Genomic DNA, 25,968 nt, shown 5'->3' on the forward strand with positions numbered 1-25,968 from the left:
TTTTTATAAGAGCAGTTAAAAGGGACAAATTATAATTATTGCCAAAACCAAATAAATAGTGCCTAGCCATTGCTCACAGGTGTTTGGTCACTATTTAGATATCAAGAGTTCCCACTTGGCTATCGCCGTGGCACATCGAGTTAAAGCCCTGGCCTGTAGCACCAGCATCCCCTGTGGGTGCCAATTGGAGTCCCAGTTGCTCCACTTCCAATCCAGCTCTCCGCTATGGCCTGGGAAAGCAGTAGAAAATGGCTTAGGTCCTCGGGCCCCTGCACCCACGTGGGAGACCTGGAAGAAATCCTGGCTCCTGGCTTTGGATCGGCTCAGCTCCAGCTGTTGCAGCCACTTGGGGAGTGAACCAGCGGATGGAAGACCTTTTTCTATCTCTTTGTCTACCTGTCTCTGTAACTCTGCCTTTCAAATAAACAAAATAAATCTTAAAAAGAAAGGAAAAACACAAGAAAATAACAAATATTATTTTAAAAAAGAGAGTTTCCACTACCAACAACAAAAAAACAACAAAAAACAATAAAATTTAAAAAAAAATAAGAATTCCCACTAAAGCAGAAGTTCTCAAGGAACAGCCAATGTGATTTGAAGGTATCTTGATGGTCACAACTGTTTCATAACAACACCAAGACATTATTTGCTTTTTTTTCACTGTGTTGATATCTGTACTGATGACACAAAAGCAATAGTGGATAAAGCTGCAGGTGCCTTAGCACAAATCAAACAATACACCAGACTGTAGTCATTGTATTATTCACCACTGCACACTGTGGCAGATTAATCAACCAGCCAATTAATTTAATAAGTGCCAGCATCACTTAACAGTGTTCTTGATATAATGGCAGAAATTACTAATTTTCATAAATCTTGGTCTTTGAGCACATACCTTTTTAATATTCTGTGTGGTGAAACAGAAGTAGATATACAGCAGTTCTGTTGCACATGCAAATATAATGGTTGTCTGAAGAAAAAGGACTTTTGCAATTGTTGGAGTTGATGGATCGAATTAGCTGCATTTTAATGGAACACCATTTTTATTTGAAAGAATGACTAATAAACTATCTTCAGTCAGACAAGGGTATTTTGCAGATAATCTCTTGTAAATGAAGAAAGTTGGTGCCTGCATTGTGGTGTGGCAGGTAAAGCCACTGCCTGAAATACCAGCTGCTCCACTTCCAATGCGGTTCCTTGCTAATAGCCCGGGAAAAGCAGCAGTAGACCACCCAATTGTTTGGCCCCTGCCACCCACATGGGAGACCTGAAAGAAGCTCCTTGCTCCCAGCTATGGCCTGGCCCAGCTCCAGTGGGAATCTGAGGAGTGAACCAGCAGATGAAAGATGAAAGATCTGCCGGCGTCCCAGTCAGGGCGCCGGATTCTGTCCTGGTTGCCCCTCTTCCAGTCCAGCTCTCTGCTATGGCCTGGGAGTGCAGTGGAGGATGGCCCAAGTGCTTGGGCCCTGCACCCGTATGGGAGACCAGGAGAAGCACCTGGCTCCTGGCTTCAGATTAGCGCAGTGCACAGGCCACAGCGGCCATTGGGGGGTGAACCAATGGAAAAGGAAGACCTTTCTCTCTGTCTCTCTCACTGTCTACTCTGCCTGTCAAAAAATAAAAAATTTAAAAAAATTTAAAAAAAGATGAAAGATCTGTCTCTTCCTCTCTCTCTGTAACTCTTTCAAATAAACAAATAAATCTTTTTAAAAAAATTAACACAGTCTGTCACTTTAAGGAAAAAAATCAACAGTATTTTTTGCCATTGATAAAATTTAAGCTTTCAAATGAAATTTAGAATTTTGGAAGACTTGTATTTGGTACTGTGAAATGACAGCTTTGCAACTCTTAAAGGCTCTTCTTATTAGATTGAGGTGATGTAAGTGAATGTAATTTTTGATATTGTATAATGAAATGTCAACTTATGGAAAGCTGCATAACTTAGTAAACTAGTAACTTCCAATGTATTCATGATGATACAAAATTGTGCATGGATAACAGATCCATTCAAAATGTTAGAGGGCCAATGGATTTCAACGCAACAAAGTATGAAAAGTTCATTTATATGATATCACATTCTACACTGTTACTAAGCTTTAAGAAACCATCAATTTTTGAGTGTAGTATTAAGGAAGAAAATCCAGAGTTAATGGAAGAGGTTATTAAAATACTCCTCCCTTTTCCAATTGCAAATCTGTGTGAGGCCATATTTCTTCATCTACTTCAATTCAACATATTGCAACAGACTGGATGCAGAAGCAGCTATGAGAACCCAGCTGTTTTCTATTATGCCAAAAGTTAAAGAGATTTGCGAAAGTGTAAAATAATGACATTCTTTTCATTAAAACTTTGTCTTGGAAGATGAAGTTAGTTTTCATTAAAAATGTGTTATTTGTGTTAACAGGTAATTTTTTTTAATGAATCAGTGCATAGATATTTAAAATATTTCTCAGTTTTAATTCCCTATACAGTGAATATTTAAATATAAAACTCCTATAAACAGGAGTTCATTGGAGGACCCTGGTGCTGTGGAGTAGTGGTAAGGCTGCAGCCTGCGGCAATGGCATCCCATTTGGGCACAGGTTCAAGTTCTGTCTGTTCCACTTCTGACACAGTTCCCTGCTGATGCACCTGGGAAGGCAGTGGAGGATGGACCAAGTGCTTGGGCCCCTGCACCCACATGGCAGATCTGGAAGAAGCTCCTGGCTTTGGATCAGCCCAGTTCTGGCCATTGTGGCCATTTGGGGAGTGAACCAGTGGATGGAAGACCTGTCTGTCTGTCTGTCTCTCCCTCTCTCCAACTCTGCCTTTCAAATAAATAAATCTTTTTTTTTTTTAAAGAGTTCATTGGAGGCTTTAATTATTTTAATTTAAGAAGTCCGGGCCGGCGCCGCGGCTCACTAGGCTAATCCTCCGCCTAGCGGCGCCGGCACACCGGGTTCTAGTCCCGGTCGGGGCGCCGGATTCTGTCCCGGTTGCCCCTCTTCCAGGCCAGCTCTCTGCTGTGGCCAGGGAGTGCAGTGGAGGATGGCCCAGGTGCTTGGGCCCTGCACCCCATGGGAGACCAGGAAAAGCACCTGGCTCCTGGCTCCTGCCATCGGATCAGCGCGGTGCGCCGGCTGCAGCGCGCCAGCCGTGGTGGCCATTGGAGGGTGAACCAACAGCAAAGGAAGACCTTTCTCTCTGTCTCTCTCTCTCACTGTCCACTCTGCCTGTCAAAAAAAAAAAAAAAAAAAAAAAAAAAAAAAAAAAAAAAAGAAGTCCTGAGACCAAAAGTTTGAGAACTGCTGCTTTAAAGAGTACTGCTATTCCTGATAGGTAAAGCAGTCAGGAGGGAGGGGGATTTATTGCTAGGCTGTCAGGATTCATTACTGTCAAAGTAATGTCACTGCATTTTCTCCTTTATTCCTCCCCAAGCTAACAGTCAAATTTTTTTAAAAAGAATAAAATTTGCTAGTAAACATGAAGCAATATTTTCTTAGGCTCTAAGAAGGTTTAAAACCAAGGTATCTGACTTTCTCATGTGCTATCATGGTTTAGTCATTTAATTTTTAAAAGACTATGCTAACCGAATGTCGAAGCTTTTAATCCAAAACATCAGGGATAACAGAGAATTGCCACATTAGCAGAGATTTTTAATGAAAACTTAAAACCCACCTGTAAATACATTTGGATGAGGGAAGTTAATAACAATAAGCTTCATCACCATTTCAGGATAACAGATGGCAATTAGCCAGGCAATCATGCCCCCCCAGTCATGGCCAATTAGAACACATTTGCTATACCCTGTAATGGAGAAATAAATGTTGACATCACTGAAGACAAACAGACAGGCACATCATTACCTCATATAAAATAGTTATACATCTCAAATTCCTCTTTCCATTATCTTACCCTATACAAATGGACTCCCAAAAGTTCACAAAAACAGAATTGAAAGATACATTTATTTTGCTGCAAAAATGTTTGGGGATTCATGCATAGTTTTTCATACTTCATATTTTTCATGAACTTTTTGAAGACCCCTTATATACCTCATAAATTAATACATTGTACAAATACACTGAGTCCAGTGGTTCTAAAACTTGTCTCTGTATCTGAATCATTAGACAGCTTTTTAGAAAATTTAGATGTCCAGGTCCATTGTAGACTTACCAAATCATAATCTTTCTCAGGAATTCTTCCTTGTTTATTTCTAACATGAAATAGCCAGCTCACCTCTTGTCACATGGACCTGAGTTTAGAAACCGTGGCAGAGACTGCTCATAATTAGGTCATAAGTAAGATTATTTAGAATATTTTCTGAGAAATTTCTACTTAAAGTAAAAAATGCTCTTTCTATGCCCAACTTGTAAATCTTTATTTCCAAGAAGCATCTATTTTCTCCCTAATATTACAAATCCAATGTTACTCTCAGTACAATAAAACATTACTAATTTGGAGGCCAGTGTTGTGGCACAGCAGGTTAAGCTGCTGCCTGCAATGCTGGCATCCCAAATGAGCACAGGTTCAAGTCCTAGCTGCTCCATTTCCGATCCAGCTCTCTGCCAATGTGCCTGGGAAAGTGGCAGAAATTGGTCCAAATACTTGTGTCCCTGCCATTCACATGGGAGACCAGGATGGAAGATCCAGGCTCCTGGCTTTGGCAAGGACTTGTAGCCATTTGGGGAGTGAACCAGCAGATGTAAGATCTCTCTGTCTCTTCCTCTTTCTCTGTAACTCCACCTTTCAAATAAATAAGTATTATAAAAAACCACTAATTTGGAACTATGACATCAAACTGAATTAGTGAAAAGTCTTAATTTTTGTACCAATGATATACAAGCTTTATTTCAAGCAATCATTACAGTAATTCGAATTAGGCTAAAACATTGATTACTAGAGATTTCTACAGAATCCATTTAGTATAGATGGATAAGATTCATTTGGACTTACTCTTGTAGTACTCAAAAATAATTTTTTCAAGTATTATTCACCATCATTCTCCACCACTCTACTAACATACACAGACACACTGTGTTTACACTATTGATTTGTCTAGAAAAAAATTTTTTTTTTAATTTTTTGACAGGCAGAGTGGACAGTGAGAGAGAGAGACAGAGAGAAAGGTCTTCCTTTGCCGTTGGTTCACCCTCCAATGGCCGCCGCGGCCGGCGCACCGCGCTGATCCGATGGCAGGAGCCAGGTACTTCTCCTGGTCTCCCATGGGGTGCAGGGCCCAAGTACTTGGGCCATCCTCCACTGCACTCCCTGGCCACAGCAGAGAGCTGGCCTGGAAGAGGGGCAACCGGGACAGAATCTGGCGCCCCGACCGGGACTCGAACCCGGTGTGCCAGCGCCGCAAGGTGGAGGATTAGCCTAGTGAGCCATGGCGCCGGCTTTGTCTAGAAAATTTTATAATGTCAAATTTAGGCCAGGTTGGACTAAATTATCACAAGATCTGAAAGAAATACAGCTGTTCAAAATAAGTGAGTCTGTTTTATTCAAACAACACTAAATGACAGTACTGCATGTTGACACTTCCAAACCCCATCTAATTTTTTCTCCTTTAAAACTATTAGCCTTGGGGCTGGCACCATGGCGTAGCAGGTGGAACTGAAGCTTCTGAAGCCAGCATCCCAAAAGGGCACCAGTTCAAGTCCTGGCTGCTCCACTTCTGATCCAGCTCCCTGCTAATGCCCTGGGGAAAGCAGTGGAAGATGGCCCAAGTGTTTGGGCCTCTGTCACCCACATGGGAGATCTGAGGAGGCTTCTGGCTCCTGGCTTTTGCCTGGCCCAGCCCTGACTATTGTGGCCATTTGGGGAGTAAACCACTGGATGAAAGGCCTCTCCTTCTCTCTCTCTCTACTCTCCCCATTCTTTCAGTAATTCTGCATTTCAAATAAATAAAATAAATCTGTATAAAGGCAAATATACTGATAGCAGCATCCAGGTTCTAGGTGAAGAAGTTGTAGCTAGGTTCTAGTCAAAGAGCTTGTAGTAGATTAGATTATTGTTAAAAATATTTACTCTCCATTCCCCACTGCCATAGAAGGAGTATACTTTGCTGTGATGTTAGATTTCACCATGTGATTTGCTTTGGTCTCATGTTGGACGACTTTAGGCTGCTCCATAAGATTTGCCTTGGCCAATGGGCTGCTAGTAGAAACTTATGGAGCTGATCTCTGCTCTTGTCCATTCTGCCATCAGCAGAAGAGCTCCCCTCAATCCCATGGCTACACCCCTTTAACTTGGCCTCCAGTCCAATTCACAGTGAGAGGCCAATTCCAGCAGGACATGAGCCTGAGGCAAAGACACAGAGGGACCCAGCCTACAGGCAACCTGCAGGTCCATGAGCATATTAATAAATGGTTTGGACTGTATGTCACTGAGTTTGGGGTAGTTTCTTAGAGAATTATTTGGGCACTAGCTGACAGACACAAGAGGGATAATGCAAGTGCTTCTGCATCTTAAAAAATGAATTTTAAGGGTGATATTTTAAATCACATTTTAAAATGAATATTTAAGGGTGGATTCTGAAGAAATTAAGTTTCTATATGCAAGAATCAAATTTTCAGTAATTCTGAAAATAATAAGCGCATACATTAGATCTATTTTTAAAAGCAAAAGTCCCTATTGGCTGGTGGGCTGAATGGTTACTCCAGATGCATTATTTTAAATTTCCTGTCTAAATATTTCATCCTATATCCTGATGACAGGATTCAGAGAATGTTCTGCTAGATGAAAAATGCAGATTCTCCCAAAAGAAGCCATCAATTCAGTATGTCGAATGTTAGTTCCTTAAAAAGAATTAATATATTTAAAAAAACTAACCTACCTAGAGAATCTAAAATATCCTTTATGTCAGTAATTAGACAGTCTAATTTATAACTTCCTTGATGGATAGGAGCGTCTGTTTCTCCATAGCCTCGTAAGTCCAAAGCCACAACACGATATTCACTTTTAAACTCTCTCAGTTGATGACGCCAAGAGTACCTGCAAGAAAAAAATTAAATAGAAGAAATACTATATAACCATCACAAAGAATAACATTACAGAAACTTTAAGAAGTAACTTATTTAGAAATATTACACGGTTGCATGTCGGCAGGAAAAAGAGACCTATTTGAAAAGGAAATATGGACATTCTCTATTAGAACTGTTTTATCTCTTTTTAAACATCTATCAATTCTTTGTGTTGGAAACATTCTGGTTTTTGTGTTTTTTTTTTAAGATTTATTTATTTATTTGAAAGGTAGAGATACAGAGAGAGAAGGACAGTGAGAGAGAGGGAGAGAGAAATCTTTCATCTGCTGGTTCACTCCCCAAATGGCCACAATGGCTGATGCTGGGCCAGGCCAAAGCTAGGAGCTGGAGTCAGGAGCTTCTTCCAGGTCTCCCACGTGGGTTCAGGGACCCAGGCACTTGGGCCATCTTCTGCTGCTGTCCCAGGCACATTAGCAGGGAGCTGAATAGGAGGTGGAACAGCTGGGACTTGAACCAGGGCTCACATGGGATGCCGACACTGCAGGCAGAGGCTTAACATTGTACACAACGGTGCTGGCACAGAAAACATTCTTTTTAAAAAGTTTATTTATTTGGGGTGGGCACTGAAACACAGTGGGCAAGGCCACCACTTTCAATGCCCACTTCCATATCAGAGTGTTGATTTGAATCCTGGCTCCTCTGCTTTCCATCCAGTTTCTGGCTAATGCATCCTACAAGGCAGCAGATGATGGCCCAAGTGTTTGCAGTCCTGTCACCCTTGTGGGAGGTCTAGATAGAATTCTGGGCTCCTGGCTTCATCCTGGCCCAATCCTGGCTGTTGGAGGCATTTGGGGAGTGATCCAGAGGATGGACAATTTCTGTTTCTGTCTCTCTGTCACTCTGCTTTTCAATTATTATTATTTGTTTACTTGAGAAGCAGAGAGACCAACAGATAGCTGTGATTATCCATTGGTTCATTCTTCAATTGCTTGTGACAACCAGGGGGCAAAAGCCATGGCCTGGAACCAATCCAGGTCTCCCACATGAGTGATGGGAACATAATGACTTGAGCCATCACCACTGCCTCCCACTGTGCACATTAACAGGAAACTGGAGTTAGGAGCTGAAGCCAGGTAAAAAACCCACATACTCAGATATGGGAAACAAGTGATTTAACTGGTGTCTCAACCACTAGGCCAAACACCCAGCTCTGCCTTAAAATTTTTTGAAGATTTATTAATTAATATATTTGAAAGCTGAGAGAGAGGGAGGGATGGCGGGGGGGAACCTTCCATCTATTGGGTCACTTCTCAAATGGTTGTAATGGCCAGTGCTGGTCCAGACTAAAGCCAGGAGCACGGAGCTCCATTCTGGTCCATGGATGGTAGGAATCTAAGCACGTGAGACATCTTCTGCTGCCTTCCCAGGTCAGAAGTGGAACAAGCGGGACTCAAACCAGCACTCCAATATAGGCTGCTGGTGTTGCAAGAGATGGCTTGGGCTGGCACTGTGGCATAGAGGATAAGCTGCCACCTGCAGTGCTGGCATCCTTTATGGGCGCCAGTTCGAGTCCCAGCTGCTCCTCTTCCAATCCAGCTCTCTGCTATGGCCTGGGAAAGCAGTAGGAGATGGCTAAAGTCCTTGGGCCTCTGCACCCATGTGGGATACCTGGAAGAAGCTCCTGACTCCTGGCTTTGGATCGGCGTAGCTCTAGCCATTGCAGCCATGTGGGGAGTGAACCAGCAGATGGAAGACTTCTCTCTCTCTCTTTCTCTACCTTTCTGTAGCTTGGCCTTTCAAATAAATAAATCTTTAAAAAAAAAAAGTGGGGGGGAGGGCTTAATTTGCTGTGCCACATGCTGACTCCCTGTCTTTCTTTTTTACCAGCTTCAGTGGGGGTGTAACAAAGGGCCAATATTTACAGAAACCACAAAATACCAGATAGTAAAATTGGTATAATGTACTTAAGAAGTCAATTTTCTAAGCTTTTCTTTTAAATATTTATTTATTTATTTGAAAGGCAGAGTTACAAAGAAGCAGAGGCAGAAGCAGAGAGAGGTCTTTCATCTGCTGCTTCACTCCCCAAATGGCTGCAATGGCCAAAGATGGGCTGATACGAAGCCAGGAGCTGGGAGCTTCTTTCAGGTCTCCCACGGGGGTGCAGGGGCCCAAGGACTTGAGCCATCTTCCACTGCTTTCCAGGGTCATAGCAGAGAGCTGGATCAGAAGTGGAACAGCTGGGTCTCGAACCAGAGCCCACATGGGATGGCAGCACTGCAGGCAGTGGCTTTACCTGCTAGGCCGCAGTGCCAACCCTTAAGCTTTTTCAAAATATGCTTACGGTCATCAGGAAATCCCCATACTATGAGCAGTGAATTACTTTGTAGTCTGACAGAGTGAATACATTATAAGGTTAAAAAAAAAAATGAGAAGAAAGGTGAGCTTGAGAGTCTTACCAAAACATCTGACTGCTTATCCAGCCCAGGCCTTTGATGGAGTTATATAAGGAAGACACTTTTGATTCTCTGAAAACATTTACTACATGGAAATTTATTTCCATCAAGAGTAGCTTTTTACTCACTTTACTTCACTGTCAAATAGGACTTATTGGTTTTAGTAATAAAACAGCTTAGTTATAGGAAAAAACTCTAAAGATTAAAAAACAATAACAGATTACCATAGAAAGAATCCAATAAAACAACTATGTTACATAAATTTCTGCTTGCTAAAGAAAAAAAGTCTTCTGTAGAGAAGATTCTGAACCATGAGTACAAGCAAGAATGTTACTAGGGGCTGGCAATGTGGTAGTCAAAGCCCCGGCCTGCAGGGTTGGCATCTCATATGGGTGCCAATTTGAGTCCCAGATGCTCCATTTCTGATCCAGCTCCCTGCTAATGCACCTGGGAAAGCAGTGGAGGATGGCCCTAGTCCTGTACCCACGTGGGAGACCAGGAAGAAGCACCTGGCTCCTGGCTTTGGATTAGCTCAGCTCTGGCTGTTGCAGCCATTTGGGGAATGAGCCAGTGGAAGACCTCTCTCTCTCTCTCTCTCTCTCTCTCTCTCTCTCTCTCTCTCTTTCTCTCCTTCTAATTCTCTTAACTGTCTTTCAAATAAATAAAATAAATCTTTAAAAAAAAGAACATTATTAAAAACACTGAACAGGGGCCTCCAGCATTGTGGCCCAGCAGGTAAAGCCACTGATTGTGACTCCAGCATCCCATATCAACACTGGTTTGAGTCCTGACTGCTACACTTCCTATCCAGCTCCCTACAAATGCCCCTGGAAAGCAGCAGAAGATGGCTCAAGTACTTAAGCTGCTGCCACCCAGGTGGGAGACCTGGATGGAGTTCTAGTCTCCTGGACCAGCCCCAGCTATTGTGGCCATCTGGGGAATGAACTGGCAGATGAAAGATTTCTCTCTCTCTCTCTCTCTGTAACCCTGACTTTCAAATAAATTAATAATAATAATAACAATACATTTAAGAACCAAAATGGCACCAGCACTGGCCAATTAGAATGGGCATGGTGCTGCAGCGAAGTCCCATAGGCCTTTGGTGGACCAGGCATTCCCCGTGTACTTGATAATGGAACTATGAAATAACTGGAATGCAGAAACCATGAGATTTTCCTTCAAAGAAGCAAACTCGTTTTGCATAACTAATAGAAAAGAGACATGAACTTTTTCAAAATGACTCATTATGTTATGGAACTCAAAATACGCATTTTTTAAAAAGCATCTGTGTGCACATCTGTTCACGGGAACACTGTGCAAAATTATCTGATGCAAGCCAAGTAGAAGATCATTGTCTAAAAATACTGCCAGAGTACAATAGGCAAGCGGATACAGTGATGCAAGATTATAAACCAGTCATGAGAAGGGTACTGCAGTGTGAAGCAAAAAGACCAATGTACAAGTCAATTTCCTAACATCAATATATAGATGAACTGGAGGGTGTCAGATATGTATTTAGAATTATGAATGGATACAAAATCTTCAGTTTGTTACTAGAAATCTGACTTGCAAAATCTGTAAAAGTATAGTCAATTAAGATGGATTTGAAAATGTTAATAAATTGCATCTTTTTTGGGTAGGCCACAGTAATCTTCTCAATGTCTCTGGGTTATATTAAACAGGTGAACCAGTTTGTTTCTTTAAATATACTAATTTGTCAACACATATGAGTATTACTGTATTATTTTTCATTGGTTTTACCTCATTTTGAGTTTTTTTTTTATATCTTTGTAACTGAAGTCCAACTTTTTTTTTTTTGACAAAACACTATATTTGCAGCAAAACTGACGCACACAGGGATTTCTTTCATTTTTTTTTTTTTAATTTTAGCCCCCACATTTAAGGGAAACATACAGTATTTGTCTTTCTGTGTCTGGCTCTTTTTTTAAAAAAAAAGATTTATTTATTTCTTTGAAAGTCAGAGTTACACAGAGAGAAGGAGAGCCAGAGAGAGAGAGAGAGAGAGGTCTTCCATCTGCTGGTTCACTCCCAGTTGGCCGCAATGGCTGGAGCTTCGCCGATCCAAAGCCAGGAGCTAGGAGCTTCTTCCAAGTCTTCCATGTGGGTGCAGGGACCCAAGGATTTGGGCCATCTTCTACTGCTTTCCCAGGCCATAGCAGAGAGCTGGATCAGAAGAGGAGCAGCCAGGACTGAACTAGCGCCCATATGGGATGTTGGCACAGCAGGCGGCGGCTTTACCTGCTATGCCACAGTGTCGGCCCTATGTGTCTGGCTTATTTCACTCAACATGATGTCCTCCAATTTCAACCATCTTGATGCAAATGATATAATTTTATTCTTTTTTATAGCTGAAAAATTTATATGTGTGTGTGTGTGTGTGTGTATGTATACCTTTTCTTTATCCATTCATCTGATGATAGACACCTCAGTTGAGTCCATATTTTGGCTATTGTGAACAGTGCTGATATAAACATAGTGGAGCAGGTATACAATATGTTCATGTCTTTTGGGTATATACCCAGTAGTGACGTTGCTGGATCCTATAGGTAAGTTTATTTCCCAACTTTTAAAGAAATTGAAATACTGTTTTCCACAGTGGCTGCATTAATTTACATTCCCACCAACAGTGTATGAGTTCTCCTTTCTCTACACCCCCCTCAGCATTTGCTGCTCTCTATCTTTTGGATAATAGCCATTTGGACAGTGGTGAGGCGATATCTCATTGTGGGTTTGAGACAACAACAACTAAAGATCACAAATTTTGGGGGGAGAATTATATTCAAGTTCTATTAAAGCATGTGCTGTTTTAATATGCTAAGTATTATTCATTTAAAATGCACTTAATTAGAGATTTCAAGGTAGAAATTTGACTCAAAATCATGTGCACAATTCTGCAAAATTTTACATTTAAAATTGTATTAGAAATCATGCAAATATGATATCTCCATATGTCATTATTTTGTGAATTATTTAAATTACCTTAAATATAAATGTAACTACTGTTGTTAACAAGGAGTGCAGCCAAATAATATCCTAAACATGCTAGTAATAGGGAAACTGCATAATTTAATAAATTATAAAAAACTATTTTTAAAATATCATCTTCCTAGAATTCATAAGTAAATGCACTTTAGCCCTAAACTGAAAAAGAAATCACCTACAGGCATTCTAATGGTGAAGGTGGCGCTTGGGACACTTTTTTGCATTCCATATTGGAATGCCTAGGTTTGAGTTCCAACTCTGTTGGATTCTAGCTTCTTTCTAATATGCACCCTGTGGGAAGCAGCAGATAATGGCTCAAGTAGTTGGGTCCCAAGAACCCACATGGAAGACCTGGGTTGAGTTCTGGGTTCCTGGCTTTGGCCTGGTTCAGCCCCAGGTGTTGCAGGCATTTGAGGAGTGATCTTCCATCTGCTGGTTCACTTCCCAGATGACTACAATGGCCAGGACTGTGCCAGACCGAAGCCAAGAGCCAGGAGCTTCATCTGGGTCTCCCAAGTGGGTGGCAGAGGCCCAAGCACTTGGGCCCCATCTTCCACTGCTTTTTCCTGGCCATTAGCAGGGAACTGGATCAGAAGTGGAGCAGCCAGGACAGGAACTGGTGGTGCCTATATGGGATGCTGGCATCACAGGTGGCAGCTTTACCCACTACACCACAATGTCAGCCCCATATCATTTTTTTTAAAGGCGTTCATTAAAAAAATTTTTTTCAATCATATGTTGTTTTCATCTGTGTTTATTTGGTCCTGTGAAGTTCATGGAGAATAGAAGAATTAATTCACCCCTGGGTAGCTGAATGTATACCCCAAAATTCACATGTTGAAACTTAATCACCAATGTGATAATTTTAAAAAGTGGTGCTTTTAGGGGTGATTAATTCCTAAGGGTGGAGTGTGATTAGTGACCTTGTGAAAAGGCTGGAGGGAAGCAGCTGGGGCCTGTTTGTCCTTCTGTCTTTCATTGTGTGAGAACACAGTGCTCACCCCTGCTAGAGACAGCAACGAAGTACTTTCTTGGAAGAAAAGACCTAACCCTGGTGCCCTGATCTTGGACTTGCCAGCCTGCAGAGCTATGAGAAATACATTTTTGTTCTTTATAAATTACCCAGTCTCAGATATTTTATTAAAGTAACATGGACTAAAACAGTAACTAACAACTGTGTATTTCTGTCTTTAGATTTTCTTCCTAATGTGAAATATCTAGGTCCTTAATTCATCCTGTATTAATAAGACTCTGTTGCTATGTGCATAGGAAATAGCTCATTTTCAGTTTTCCTGGGTCTTCTTCTTTCTGCCTTCTCCAAAAATTTCCTGGTAACAAACACTCCAAGCCTTTGATTTGGAGAAACTGCTTTCCCCGGTCACTGTGATACTTTGTCCACAGTAGGTATTCTAGAAAATCCAAAAAACTGTTTTGTGACTATTTCAGAAATTTGAAACGTTAAAAGATACTTCTTTTAATCCTCAAAAATGTACAAATTTAGGATGGCAGCATGTAGGTTTCTTTAGGAAGAAAGCCATTGCTGAGACGAAGGAACATTCAGGCATGGTAGCAGGGTCTGTCAAGTCATTACAAGAAAACGATACTGCAGCCGGCACTGTAGGGTAGCTGGTTAAGCTGCCACCTGCAGCACCGGCATCCCATATGGGTGCCAGCTGGAGTCCTGGCTGCTCTACTTCTGATCCAGCTCCCTGCAAATGCTCCTGGGAAAGCAGCGGAAGATGGCCCAAGTGCTTAGGCCCCCACACCCACACAGGAGATGTGGAAGAAACTCCTAGCTCTTGGCTTTGGCCCGGACCAGGCATGGTCATTGCAGCCATTTGAAGGAATGAACCAGTAGATGGAAGATCTCTCTCTCTCTCTCTCTCTCTCTGCCTTTCAAATGAATAAAAAATAAATACTAAAAAAAGAGAAAATGATACTATGGTAAATGGTAAGGTCTGAATGCTTGTCCTCTCCAAAATTGAAGTTGAAATTTAATTGCCATTGTAACAGTATTAATGTGTGAGACTTTTAGCCCTGATGGGAAGGTACTATGTACTCTTGGGAGGAATTAATGCTGTTACAAAGGAACAATTTCAGCCCCTTCTGTCTTTCTGCTCTTCCACCTTCTGCCATGTTATAAAGACACAAAAAGACGTTTGCCAGAAGCCATTGGCTTGTTCTGGGACTTCCCAGCCTCCCAAACCATAAGCAAATAAATTTCCATTCATCACAAATTACCAGTTTGTGATATTCTGTTATAGCAGCACAAAAGAGACTAAGACAAAAAGCCACGTTTTTAATGCACGTTGGTAAGCTTACCAGAATTCTGGAAATCCATGAAGCAGCAGCATAAGGCGCTTCCCTCTTTCTCCAGCAGCAACATAGTGAAAGCGTAACCCCGAATCCTGAAAATGGAGGGCATGGGATTTTAGCAGTGTTTTGTGTCATAGGAGCCTATCTAGTATACCTATTTCATTTAAAAATAGTCACTTGCATTATTTTTAATATCAAGAAATGTCAGTAACTTTCAAAAAGGAAAAAATCCATGATTTATCAATAGAATAAAATAAAGATTCACTTTGGTTGATATTCCCATCATAGTACCCTCCTCCCTCCTAATTCTACTACTACAAGGTCAACTTAGCTTCCAAAGCAAATGTCACAATTTGTAGCTTCCATCTTACCGATGTGTCACTTCTCATCTCATTCAAATTCTGCAGGACACGTAAATGACTCTGAATTTATAATCCTGCCAAGTTTACCTCCTAGTCACGGACTTTTCTCAGCTTGCCCGTCAAAAGCTGTGCCATCAGTTACATAATTCACACCTCCTTCCCTTATTTTTAGGTCTCTCCTTCCCCCGTTATTATTTTGAGTGTTGCGTGTACTGTTCCCCTCGCTGCCTGCTCCTCACGTCATGTCAGTGCGCGTTTCTAACAGCGGAATGCCCTGAGCGCTTGAGGCGTCATCACTCTGCCAGTGGGAGGCCAGACAGCCCAAGGAAAATACAAAGCGTGGGAATGAGAGTGGTCTAAGCTAACGGAGAAAACAGCCAGACAATGAGAAACAAAAACTCTGAAAGAACGCCAGGAGTGAAACCAGGAACTGGAGCTGAGCACAGACTAGAGGTTTTATGGCAGGCAACCCAAGCAAATGGGTTTACACAGGTGAAAGAACCTTAAAATTTTATTAATTGACCCTATTATTTCACAGAGTTAATAAAACAGATCCAAATAGGCGAACCCAGGTCAGAAGGGTGACTGGGAGCAGGGTGGTGACCAGCATCCCCCTCTTGTGCTCACTCCCAGGGCAATGTTCTTTGCACTCCTGGGTCCTGTGTCTCTAGGGAAGCTCTTTAGGCCTCCAGAGTCACAGGAAAGGTGTTCTGAGGAATTCCAGGTGATTCTTCTTCGTTTTTTAATTTGAGAGATAGGGACAGGCACACAGAGAGCTTCCATCGACTGGTTCAGTCCGCAAATGCTCACAATGGCCAGGGCCAAAGCCAGGAGCTGGGAACAGAATTCAGGTCTCCCACATGGGTGGCAGGAACCCAATTAAGTGAGCCATTACCACTGCCTTCCAGGGTCTACACTGGCAGGAGGCTGGAGTCAAGAAAACTGAACCCAGGTACTCCATGTGGGATGCGGCATCCGAATGGCTAAGCCAAACACCTGCTCCCCGGATGATTCTTACACCACTTTTCCACTTCACATTTGCCAGAGTTAACAAATCTGACAGCAGAACGCCTTCTGGCAGTTCAATAACCTCTTCTTGGGTGGTGAGTCTTGGAGGCTGACATGCTGTGGACACTCGACCGGATGTCATTAGCAGATGCTTTATTGCACTGTGTGCCAGTGACTGTTGTAATTTATCCTTTTGTTTTCACATCTACTAACTTATTTTCAATTCTCATTTTAACTCCAGGCTGATTAAGAGCCAGAAAGAAGTTCCTCTTGCCCTCCTGAACTCCAGCTGCCTGCTAGTTTAGCTCCTCCTGGGCAATCAGGACACGGTGACACAAACATGCCCCCATATGAAGCTGCTGATTTTGAAAGGCTTGTGAGTCAGCCTGCGGGGTGTATCACGGGGACTGTTTCCCTTCACCACCTGGAGCCTCGGGAAATAGCATACCCGTGGGCTGGGACAAAGGCTGGGGTAGGCATGGACAATTGAAATCCACAGGCACAGGTGACATTTACTTTTTATGCCATTCCTCTGGTCCCCGACTTCACCCATCTGTTCCCCTCCCCACAAACACACAGAGACTCTCGGTTCACGTGGCCTAGAGCGTCTGTGGGCAGAATGAACTCCCGATTTCCAAAGACTTAGTCTCTTTGTCTCTGAAATTCGGGCAAGGACAGTCTCCTGGGACAGCAGGGCGCCACCAGGAACAATTCCCCCCACAGCTGCTCGGGGCTCCTGAGGGCAAAAAGGTGACGGGAGAATTTCCCTTCACAAGGGAAGGAGAGGGAGCGGAATTAATGCGGGGTTGTTGCGGCCGAGGGTCGGGGGTCGGACCGCCACATTAAGGGGACACTGTAAGAGAAACTACACATTCAGAAACCAAGGCACCTTGTCAGCGCTCGCTCCCTTGCTCCCTCCCTCCTTCTCTCCCTCCGACACGACCCTCTGCCGCCACACCTCGCCCCTCCTGCCGCCCCCTGGCGTCTTCCCGGAGCCTGCCGCGCGCTCGGGAGCCGGCGGACTCTCGGGGACGCTGAGCCGGGCGCCACGGAGCGGGCAGCCTGGCACCCTCCACTCTCACGGCCGTCACGTTCCCTCCCGTCACCGCCAGGCCGGCGCTGGCCTTCACCTTGATCCGCACGTAGCAGTGGGTCCCCAAAGAGGGGTCGTTCAAGCACGCGGGAGGGTGCTCGCGGGCGACCCGCCGGAAGGTCTGTGCGGGTCCTTTGCCGATGCTCCACAAAAGTTTGAGCAGGTGGACGGCGGCGCAGAGCCCGCAGTAGCAGTAGACCAGGGACCAGAAGAGCAGGGACCGGATCGCGACCATCAAGCGGGGCAGGCGGTCCCGCGGCCCCGCCATCGGGCGGCGGCGGGGCCCGCGGCCCTTCCTCCGCAGCCGGAGAGCGCGCGCCGCGGCGCGTCAGGCTCGCCCGCCGTCGCCGGCTCGGCGCGCGCCTCCCCCGGCCCCGGCGGCGGCGGCAGTGGCGGCAGTGGCGGCAGCGGCGACGGCGGCGGGGCTGCGTCCCGAGTCACGGCGGGGCCGCCCGCGACACGCCCGGGGCCGCCGCGCCCGCCCGAGCGCCGCAGGGGAGACTCCCCCGCCGCGAGGTCGGCCCGGGACAAGGCCAGGGCAGGAGCCACGACCCTTCTCCGCGGGGAGAAACCCCGTGGAAAAATGGCTGGAAAATGAAGGGAAGACTTTGCCAAACCGTCCCAGGTACCGACCACAGGGAAGCGCCACTCTTGTGCCCAGGGTTCAAGTTCTTCATCTCAGGCCTTCTGTTGGGTGGTGGAACCGTGGGGCGCGGGGAGGAGAGGACGGTGACCTGTCTTGGGGCTACATGCTGGACATCACTGCTTTGTCACTGACGCTCTTGGGAGCTGTTAATATTCTTCAGTCAGGTTCAAAGTCATCCGCCCAGCCAGAAAATGGCAAGTAGACAAGCCCTTGGCTACCACGTTTGTTTCCTTGTCCAGTAGTGCGTGTGCGTGTATTTTAACAGCACTTGGGCGACCCTAGTCTGGCCTTCTGGCTTTGCCTGTTGTGGGCATTTGAGGAGTGAACCAGCAGATGGGAGAACTCGCTTGCGCGCTCTCTCGCTCTCTCCCTCTCTCTCTCTCTGTGTTGCAAATCAATCAGTTGATCAGTCAATAAAAAAGCATAGTGGATTCTTGTAAATCAGGAATTACACAATATGTAGCCTTTTGGTACAAGGTGTTTGTGATTCCACCATACTATGGCATGTATTTTTTTAATTGCTGATTAAACATTCATGTAAAGTTCCGTGTGTGTGTGTGTGTGTGTGTGTGTGTGAGAATGTATGTTTTTATTTCATTTGGGTAAATACCTAAAAGTGGGTTTGCTGGGCCAGGTGCTAAGTGCATTTAGCTTTGGGAGAAACTGTCAAACTGGTTTCCCAAGTGGCTGTACAATTTTGAATTCACACCAGCAATGTGTGAGAGTTATAATTATGTCACATTCTTGAAAGCACTGGGTTCTGTCAAAAACAAATTTTTTTTTTTTAATTTTAGCCATTATTCTAAGATGTGTGTAGTGGTATCCGATTGAAATAATTATTTGCATTTGCCTAATGACTAATAGTATTGGCCATCTTTTACACACCTATGTGACACTTGAATATAATCTTCTTAACAAAATTTCTGTCCAATTTCTTTACTCATAAAAAATAGGTATTTGTTTTCTTTACTATTGAGTTTTGAGAGCTCCTTACATATTTTGGTTACAAATATTTACCATATTTCATGTAATTTGCACATATTTACCAGGTCTGTATCTCTTCATTTTTGTAACAGATGTTTGAAGAGCAAAACTTAGTCTTGTAGTCTAACTAGCCACTTTTTTTCTCTTATTGCTGGTATTTTGATCTCTTTTATAAGAAATCTTTGCCTAACCCAAAGTCAACAAGGTTTTGTTTTTCTTAAACCTGTTTTCTTCTAGAGGTTTTATGTTTTTCTGTTGTATATTTAGGCTTATGACTTATTTTGAGATAATTTTTGTGTAGGGCAAAGGTATGGATTGAAGTTTATGTTTCACATGTGTATATGCAATTGCCTTTGGACCATTTGTTGAAAGGAATATTCTTTATTGAATGCCCTTTGCACATTTGTTGAAAATCAGTTGACAGAAGGGTCTCTTTCTGGACTCTTCAGTACGGCTCTCTGTGTCTATATTTTCTCCAACACAGTAGTTCCCCCTTCTCTGCAGGAGATATGTTCCAAGTCCCCCAGTGATTACTTGAAACTACAAATAGTGCTAAGCCCTATACATACTACATTTTCTCCCATTCATTCATACCTGTGATAGTTCAATTTATAAGTTAGGCACAGAGATTAATAACAATAGCTAATAATAAAATAGAACAATTATAATAATAGACTGTAATAAATGCTGCGTGAATGTTGTCTTTCTGGAAAGAGTCAAAAACAAATATTAATATTTTGAATAACAGTTGACACAGGCAACTGAAACTGAAGAAAGTAAAATCATGAATGGAGGGAACCAAACTTGTCATGACTATTCTAAGTAGTATGATAAATATAGAACTCAGGTGCTTTGAGTCCTTAAACTTTGTTCTGTTTTATCAAAATTGTTTTGACTGTTCTAGTTACTTTATACATATTTTAAATTAGTTTATCCATTTATTTATTAGCAAAAATGACTGATTGAATGCATTAAATCAATTAACTGATTTGGAGAGAATTGATAAAATGAATTTTCCAATCCATGAACACGATGTTCTCTCTCCATTTAAATCTTTGATTTCTGTCATCAATTTTTTTCAGGTTTTAAGCATATAGATCCTGCACACATTTTGTAAGATTTATACCTAAGTATTTTTTTAAAGATTTATTTATTTATTTGAAAGGCAGAGATACAGAGAGGTAGAGAGAGAGAGAGAGAGAGAGAGAGAGAGAGAAAGAGAGAGGTAGGTCTTCCATCTTCTGGTTCATTCCCCCAAATGACTGCAACAGCTCAAGCTGGGCTGGTCTGAAGCCAGGAGCCTGGAGCTTCTTCCAGGTTTTCCACGTAGGTGCAGGGGCCCAAGGATTGGGCCATCTTTCACTGCTTTCCCAGGCCATAGCAGAGAGCTGGATCAGGAATGGAGCAGCCCAGAGCTGCCCATATCTGGGCACTGGTTTGCCACATATATGCCAGCTATGCCACATTGCTGGCCTCCTAAGTATTTCTTTTGAAAGTTATTATAAACGCTATTTTTCAACATCCGAATTGTTCATTGCCAGTACAAATGAATATCCCTTATCTGAGATGCTTGCAGTTGTTTTGGATTTCAGATTTTTTTGGATTTGAGAATATTTGCATAAACACAATGAAGTATTTTGGGAATGGGAAGTCTAAACATGAAATTAATTTGTTTCATATGTACCTAATACACAGAACCCTGAAGATAATTTTATACAATATTTTTGGTGTGGATGCATTTTTACTGCTACCATCACATGAGGCCAGGTGTGGAACTTTCCACTTGTGGTGTCATGTTGACAATCAAAACATCTTGGATTTTTGAGCATTTCAGATTTTTGGATTGGGATGTTCAACTCCGATGTTCAAATAGAATTGATTTTTTTTCCTTTTGTCTTGAATCTTGGATTCTGAATCCTTGCTAAATTCATTTGTGAGTTGTAGTAGCTTTTTGAAAGATTTTTGGGGTTTTCTATGTAATTACGTTGTCTATGGATTGACAGTTCTTTTTCTTTCTTTTCAATCTATGTGGCTTTTATTTCTTGTTCTTGCCTAATTGCACTGGCTATTATTTCCAGTAGAATATTGGGTAGGAGTGGTGAGAGTGGACATCTTTACCTTCTTCCTGATATAAAGGGGAAAGCAGATTAATCTTTCACTGTTAATCATAAAGTTGGTTACAGATTTTGTTTAGATGCATTTAATCATGTGATGAAGGTCCTTTCTATTTCTGGTTTCTGAGAATAAATAGAGGTTGAATTTTGTCAAAGGCTTTTCTACTTCTATTGAGATAGTTATTGTTTTTCTCTGTAATTTGTTGATTCAGTGAATTACATTCTTAAAAATTTTTGAATTTTGAACTGCCTTTCAAAACTAAGAAAAACCCCCTTGGTCATAAAGTATTATATTTTCCACACATTGTTAGTTTCTTTAAAAAAAAAAAAGATTTATTAATTTATTTATTTGAAAGAGTTGCAGAGAAGGAAAGGCAAAGCTGAAGAAGAGAGAGATCTTCCATCATTGGTTCTCTCCCCAAATGGCATCCATAGCCAGGGCTGGGCCAGGCTGAAGCCAGGAGCTTCTTTCAGGTCTCCCATGTTGGTTCAGGGCTATCTTCCACTGCTTTCCCAGGCACATTAGCAGGAAAGCTGAATTGGAAGTAGAGCAGCCGGGACTCGAACTGGCACCCATATGGGATGCCAGCACTGCAGGCAGCACCTTTACCTGCTACACCACAGAGCCAGCCCCTTCACATTGTTAATTTCAATTTGCTAATATTCGGTTGATCATTTCACGTGTATGATTGCATATTCTTCTCATATATTCTGGAAGTATTTATGTAGAATTCATAATAATTTTTTCCTTGAGTGTCTGGTAGAATTCTCAAAGCTATTGGGCTACCTCTTCCCTAACACCACTCTATCAATAAACTAAAGAAGAAAAACCATTTGACAAATCAAATTTTATGATTTTAAAAGAAAACTTTTTAGCAAGTTAGAAATAGAGGGAAATTCTTCAATTTGAAAAGGGCATCTACAAAAAACCTAAAACTAACATTATGTGTAGTGGTGAAAGACTCAATGCTATCCTTATATTTAGGAAGAAACGAAGGATGCTCATTCTTACTGCTCTTATTCAACCCAGTGCTAAAAATTCTAGGCAGGGGCAGGTGCTCTGGTGCAGTAGGTTAAGCCACCTCTTGGACACCCTGCAGCTGGTATTGGAGTGCCAGTTTGAACAACCCCTACCGCCACTCAGCTTCCTATGCAGCTTCTTGCTAATTTGCCTGAGAAGTAGATGATGGAAAAGTACTTCAGTTCCTGCCACCCATGTAGGAGACCAGGATGGAGTTCCAGGCTCCTGGCTTCCACCTTGCCACTGCAGCCATTTGGGGAGTGAATCAGCAGATGAAGGATCTTCTTCTCTGTCACTCTTTCAAAATAAATAATAAATAAATAATTCTAGGCAATGTAATAAAGAAACACAAAAGTCATACAGGTTGGAAGGGAATAAAACTATTTTCATTTTGGACTTTTTTGTTGTTTATATCATTGGCTACAATTTTCCAAAATAATGTTAAATAAAAGAAGCAATAGGAATCATTCATTTTTACTTCTCATTTTAAGATAAATGGTTATAGGATTTCAGCTTATGCTATGGTGGGGAGGGAGGGTGGTAATGAATATTTAAGCTGTTTTTAATTTAGTCTTTTTTTAAAAGATTTATTTTATTTATTTGAAAGTCAGAGCTACACAGAGAGAGAAGGAAAGAGGTCTTCCATCCGCGGTTTATTCCCCAGTTGGCCGCAACATCTGGAACTACTCCGATCCAAAGCCAGGAGCCAGGAGCTTCTTCTGGGTCTCCCATGTGGGTGCAGAGGCCCAAGGACTTGGGCCATCTTCTACTGCTCTCTCAGGCCATAGCAGAGATCTGGATCAGAAGTGGAGCAGCCGGACCTTGAACCAGCGTCCATATGGGATGCTGGCACTGCTGGCAGCGGCTTTACCCACTATGCCACCATGCCGGCCCCTTAATTTAGTCTTAAGGAATAGCTGATAAAAGTTTTTTGTAGATTTCTTAGGATATTCTACTAGAAAATCATGTGTCAGAATTATCAATTATCCCTTCTTTAGCTTATTGACATAGTGAGTTACGCTGATTTTCAAATGTTGCACTGACTGCATGGAATAACTCACATTAGGCATGGTCTGTAATTCTTTTTTTTTTTTTTTAAAGATTTATTTTATTTACATGAAAGACAGAGTTAGAGAGAGAGAGAGAGACATACACACACACACACAGAGGTCTTCCATCTGCTGGTTCACTTCCCAGATGGCCGCAATGGCTGGAGCAGCGCCGAACCGAAGCCAGGAGCTTCTTCCAGGTCTCCCATGTGGGTGCAGGGGCCCAAGGACTTGTGCCATCTTCTACTGCTTTCCCAGGCCATAGTAGAGAGCTGGATAGGAAGTGGAGCAGCTGAGACTGGAACCATAGCCCATATGGGATGCCGGCACTGCAGGCGGTGACTTTACCTGCTACGCTGCAGCACTGGCCCTTAGTTTTACATTTTGAATTCAATTTCCTTTATAATATAGTCCATTCAGATTATCCGTTGTATCTTGGTTGGGTTTTGGTACTTCATGGTTTTGAAGAATTTAATATATTTCTCCAAATTGATGAGTATTAAGTTATTTGTAGTATTCCTTTAAGTTTTTTTAACCTTTGAGAGACAGCGAAAGAGAGAGATATCCATCCATTGGTTCATTCCCCAAATGCCCAGAACAGCTGGGGCTTGGCTGGGATTAGAGCCAGGGTGGCAGGAATTCAGCTAGCATCTGCATTTGTTGGAAACTAGAATCAGGAGCCAGAGCCTGGAATTGAACACAGGCACTCTGATACCCACTGCCCAGCTCTTTCATCTTTTGTAGGATCTGTAATGATATTCGCAATTTCATTCTTGCTGTTAATAATTTGCCTTCTTTTTGTCAGTTTTTTTCTAGAAATTTATCAACTTTATTGATCCCCCTATACCGGCAATTACTCTTTTTGTTTAATTGATTTTTTTTTTAATTTTCAGTTTTGCTGATGTCTGCTATATCATTTCATTGGTGTCTGCCTTATGTTTATTTTGACATTTTTTCCTAAGTTCTTGGGTTAGGAACTTATTGATTTGTGGCCTTTTTTGTTTAAAAAATATTTTTAAAGACTGAGCCCCAAAGAGGGCATTTATTCTCCTTCTTTTTTAGATGTTTAATTATTTATTTATTTGAAAGGTATAGTCAGAGAGAGAGAGAGAGAGAGAGAGAGAGAGATGGTTCATCCACTGTTTCACTTCCCAAATGGCTTCAACAGCCAGAGGTGGGTGGCTCTAAAGCCAGGAGCCAGGAGCTTCTTCCTCGTGGTTTCCCTCATGGGTGCAGGGGCCCAAGGACTTGGGCCATCCTCTGCTACTTCCCCTGGCACGTTAGCAGGGAGCTGGATCAGAAGTGGAAAGCTGGGACTGGGACTGGCGCTCATATGGGATGCCGAAGTCACAGGCGGCAGCTTAACCTGCTATTGCTACAACACCTGCCCATTTTAAATTTCTTAAATTTATTTCATTTATTTGAAAGGGAGAAAAGGAGAGGGATATATAGGGAGAGATCTTGTTTTGGGTCATTGCTCAGATCCTGCAACAGCTAGGGCTGGGTCGGGCAGGGACCCAATCAATCCAGTCATTTGCAGGCCCTGGGAATGCATTTGCAGGAAGCTGGAATTTAAGGAGGAACTGCAACTCTGAACATTGCTATTCAAAATGCCTGTCCATTTTTCTTATTTTTAATGGAAGCATTTAGCACTCATTACTTTTTAACAGCATTACATATATGTTGATATGTTGTATTTATATTTTCATCCTTGTATTTCTGAAAATTTTCTGTAAAATTTCCTTTTTGTCCCATTAATTATTTACAAATGTATTGCTTAATTACATGTTTGGAAAACAAATATGCATAACGTTGTTGGATGGCATGTTCTACACATACCCATTAGATTAGCTGGTTACTAGTATCCTGCATACCTTTAAAGAGAAGATTCCTGTTAAGTTCATTCAGACCAAATAAGTTCCTCAATTTCTTAATAATAATGCAAAGTTTGATGAAGATAATACAAAAATTACAGGGTAGATGAATTTCATTAAAAATTATTTCAGTAATTCCAAATAAGTGGCTCACTAGGCTAATCCTCCGCCTGCGGTGCCGGCACCCCGGGTTCTAGTCCCAGTTGGGGGGCTGATTCTGTCCCGGTTGCTCCTCTTCCAGTCCAGCTCTCTGCTGTGGCCCGGGAAGGCAGTGGAGGATGGCCCAAGTGCTTGGGCCCTGCACCCACATGGGAGACCAGGAGGAAGCACCTGGCTCCTGGCTTCAGATCAGCGCAGCGCGCCGGCCACAATGCACCCGCCGTAGAGGCCACTTGGGGGGTGAACCAATGGAAAAGGAAGACCTTTCTCTCTCTTTCTCTCTCTCTATCTCTCTCTCTCTCACTAATTCTGCGTGTCAAAAAAAAAAAAAAAAGATATGAGAAATTGTATCTAACAGTATAACATAATATAACTACAGAGACTTAATTCTAGGAAAGTTAGAATGACCCAACACTAGGAAATCTGTCAACATAGTGCATTGACATTTGTAGGAAAACCGCACAAAATTATATCAGAAGCCCCAAAATGGACATGCTAAATTTCAGCAGCTATTTATCAAAAGCCAAATTACTTCAGAAGAAAACTGCTTAAGCATTACAGTTACCAAAACAAATAAAAACCAGTAACCTATGGTAAAGCTATAGCTACTTACTTGAAATTTTGGAATAAGAAAGAATGATTGCTATTAGTTCTATTATTTAATATTGTTTTTTGAAAGTTGAGCTAAGAAAATAAAAAGAACCCAAGCAACTCAAAAATTACCATAAAAATTAGAAAAGAGGCAAACATACATGTTTGTAGACTATAATATTTTTTAATGATTTTTTAAAATTTATTAGACAGGTAGAATTATAGACAGTGAGAGACAGAGAGAAAGGTCTTCCTTCTGTTGGTTCACTCCCCAAATGGCCACTACAGCCGGCGCTGTACTGATCCGAAGCCAGGATCCAGGTGCTTCCT

General features: G+C 42.3%; 1 protein-coding gene and 1 long non-coding RNA gene across 7 annotated transcripts in view; one reads left to right on the forward strand and one right to left on the reverse strand.

Annotated features, from left to right (window-relative positions):
• EPHX4 (epoxide hydrolase 4) overlaps positions 1–17,614 on the reverse strand; it is a 37,103-nt gene extending 19,489 nt beyond the window's left edge. For 2 of the 6 annotated variants that reach the window (XM_089337071.1, XM_002715865.6), the window contains exons 1-4: positions 17,238–17,614; positions 14,744–14,829; positions 6,818–6,975; positions 3,658–3,786 (exon numbers count right to left, since the gene is read on the reverse strand). In XM_089337071.1, coding sequence (XP_089193197.1) covers positions 3,658–3,786; positions 6,818–6,975; positions 14,744–14,829; positions 17,238–17,468 — 604 coding nt within the window. In that variant the 5' untranslated portion in view covers positions 17,469–17,614. Of the gene's footprint in view, positions 1–3,657; positions 3,787–6,817; positions 6,976–14,743; positions 14,830–15,108; positions 15,604–17,237 lie in introns of those variants that run through there. The other 4 variants (XM_089337070.1, XM_089337069.1, XM_089337072.1 and 1 more) reach the window with 4 other exon arrangements.
• An 82-nt stretch (positions 17,615–17,696) lies between these two features.
• The window catches only part of LOC138850605 (uncharacterized), a 132,381-nt gene continuing 124,109 nt past the window's right edge, over positions 17,697–25,968 (forward strand). Inside the window, exon 1 of the long non-coding RNA XR_016237186.1 lies at positions 17,697–17,825. This is a non-coding gene — a long non-coding RNA (uncharacterized LOC138850605). The remainder of the gene's footprint in view (positions 17,826–25,968) is intronic.

Source organism: Oryctolagus cuniculus, chromosome 7, assembly GCF_051225735.1.
Source record: "Oryctolagus cuniculus isolate XC-2025 breed Fujian yellow rabbit chromosome 7, ASM5122573v1, whole genome shotgun sequence".
Taxonomy (NCBI): domain Eukaryota; kingdom Metazoa; phylum Chordata; class Mammalia; order Lagomorpha; family Leporidae; genus Oryctolagus; species Oryctolagus cuniculus.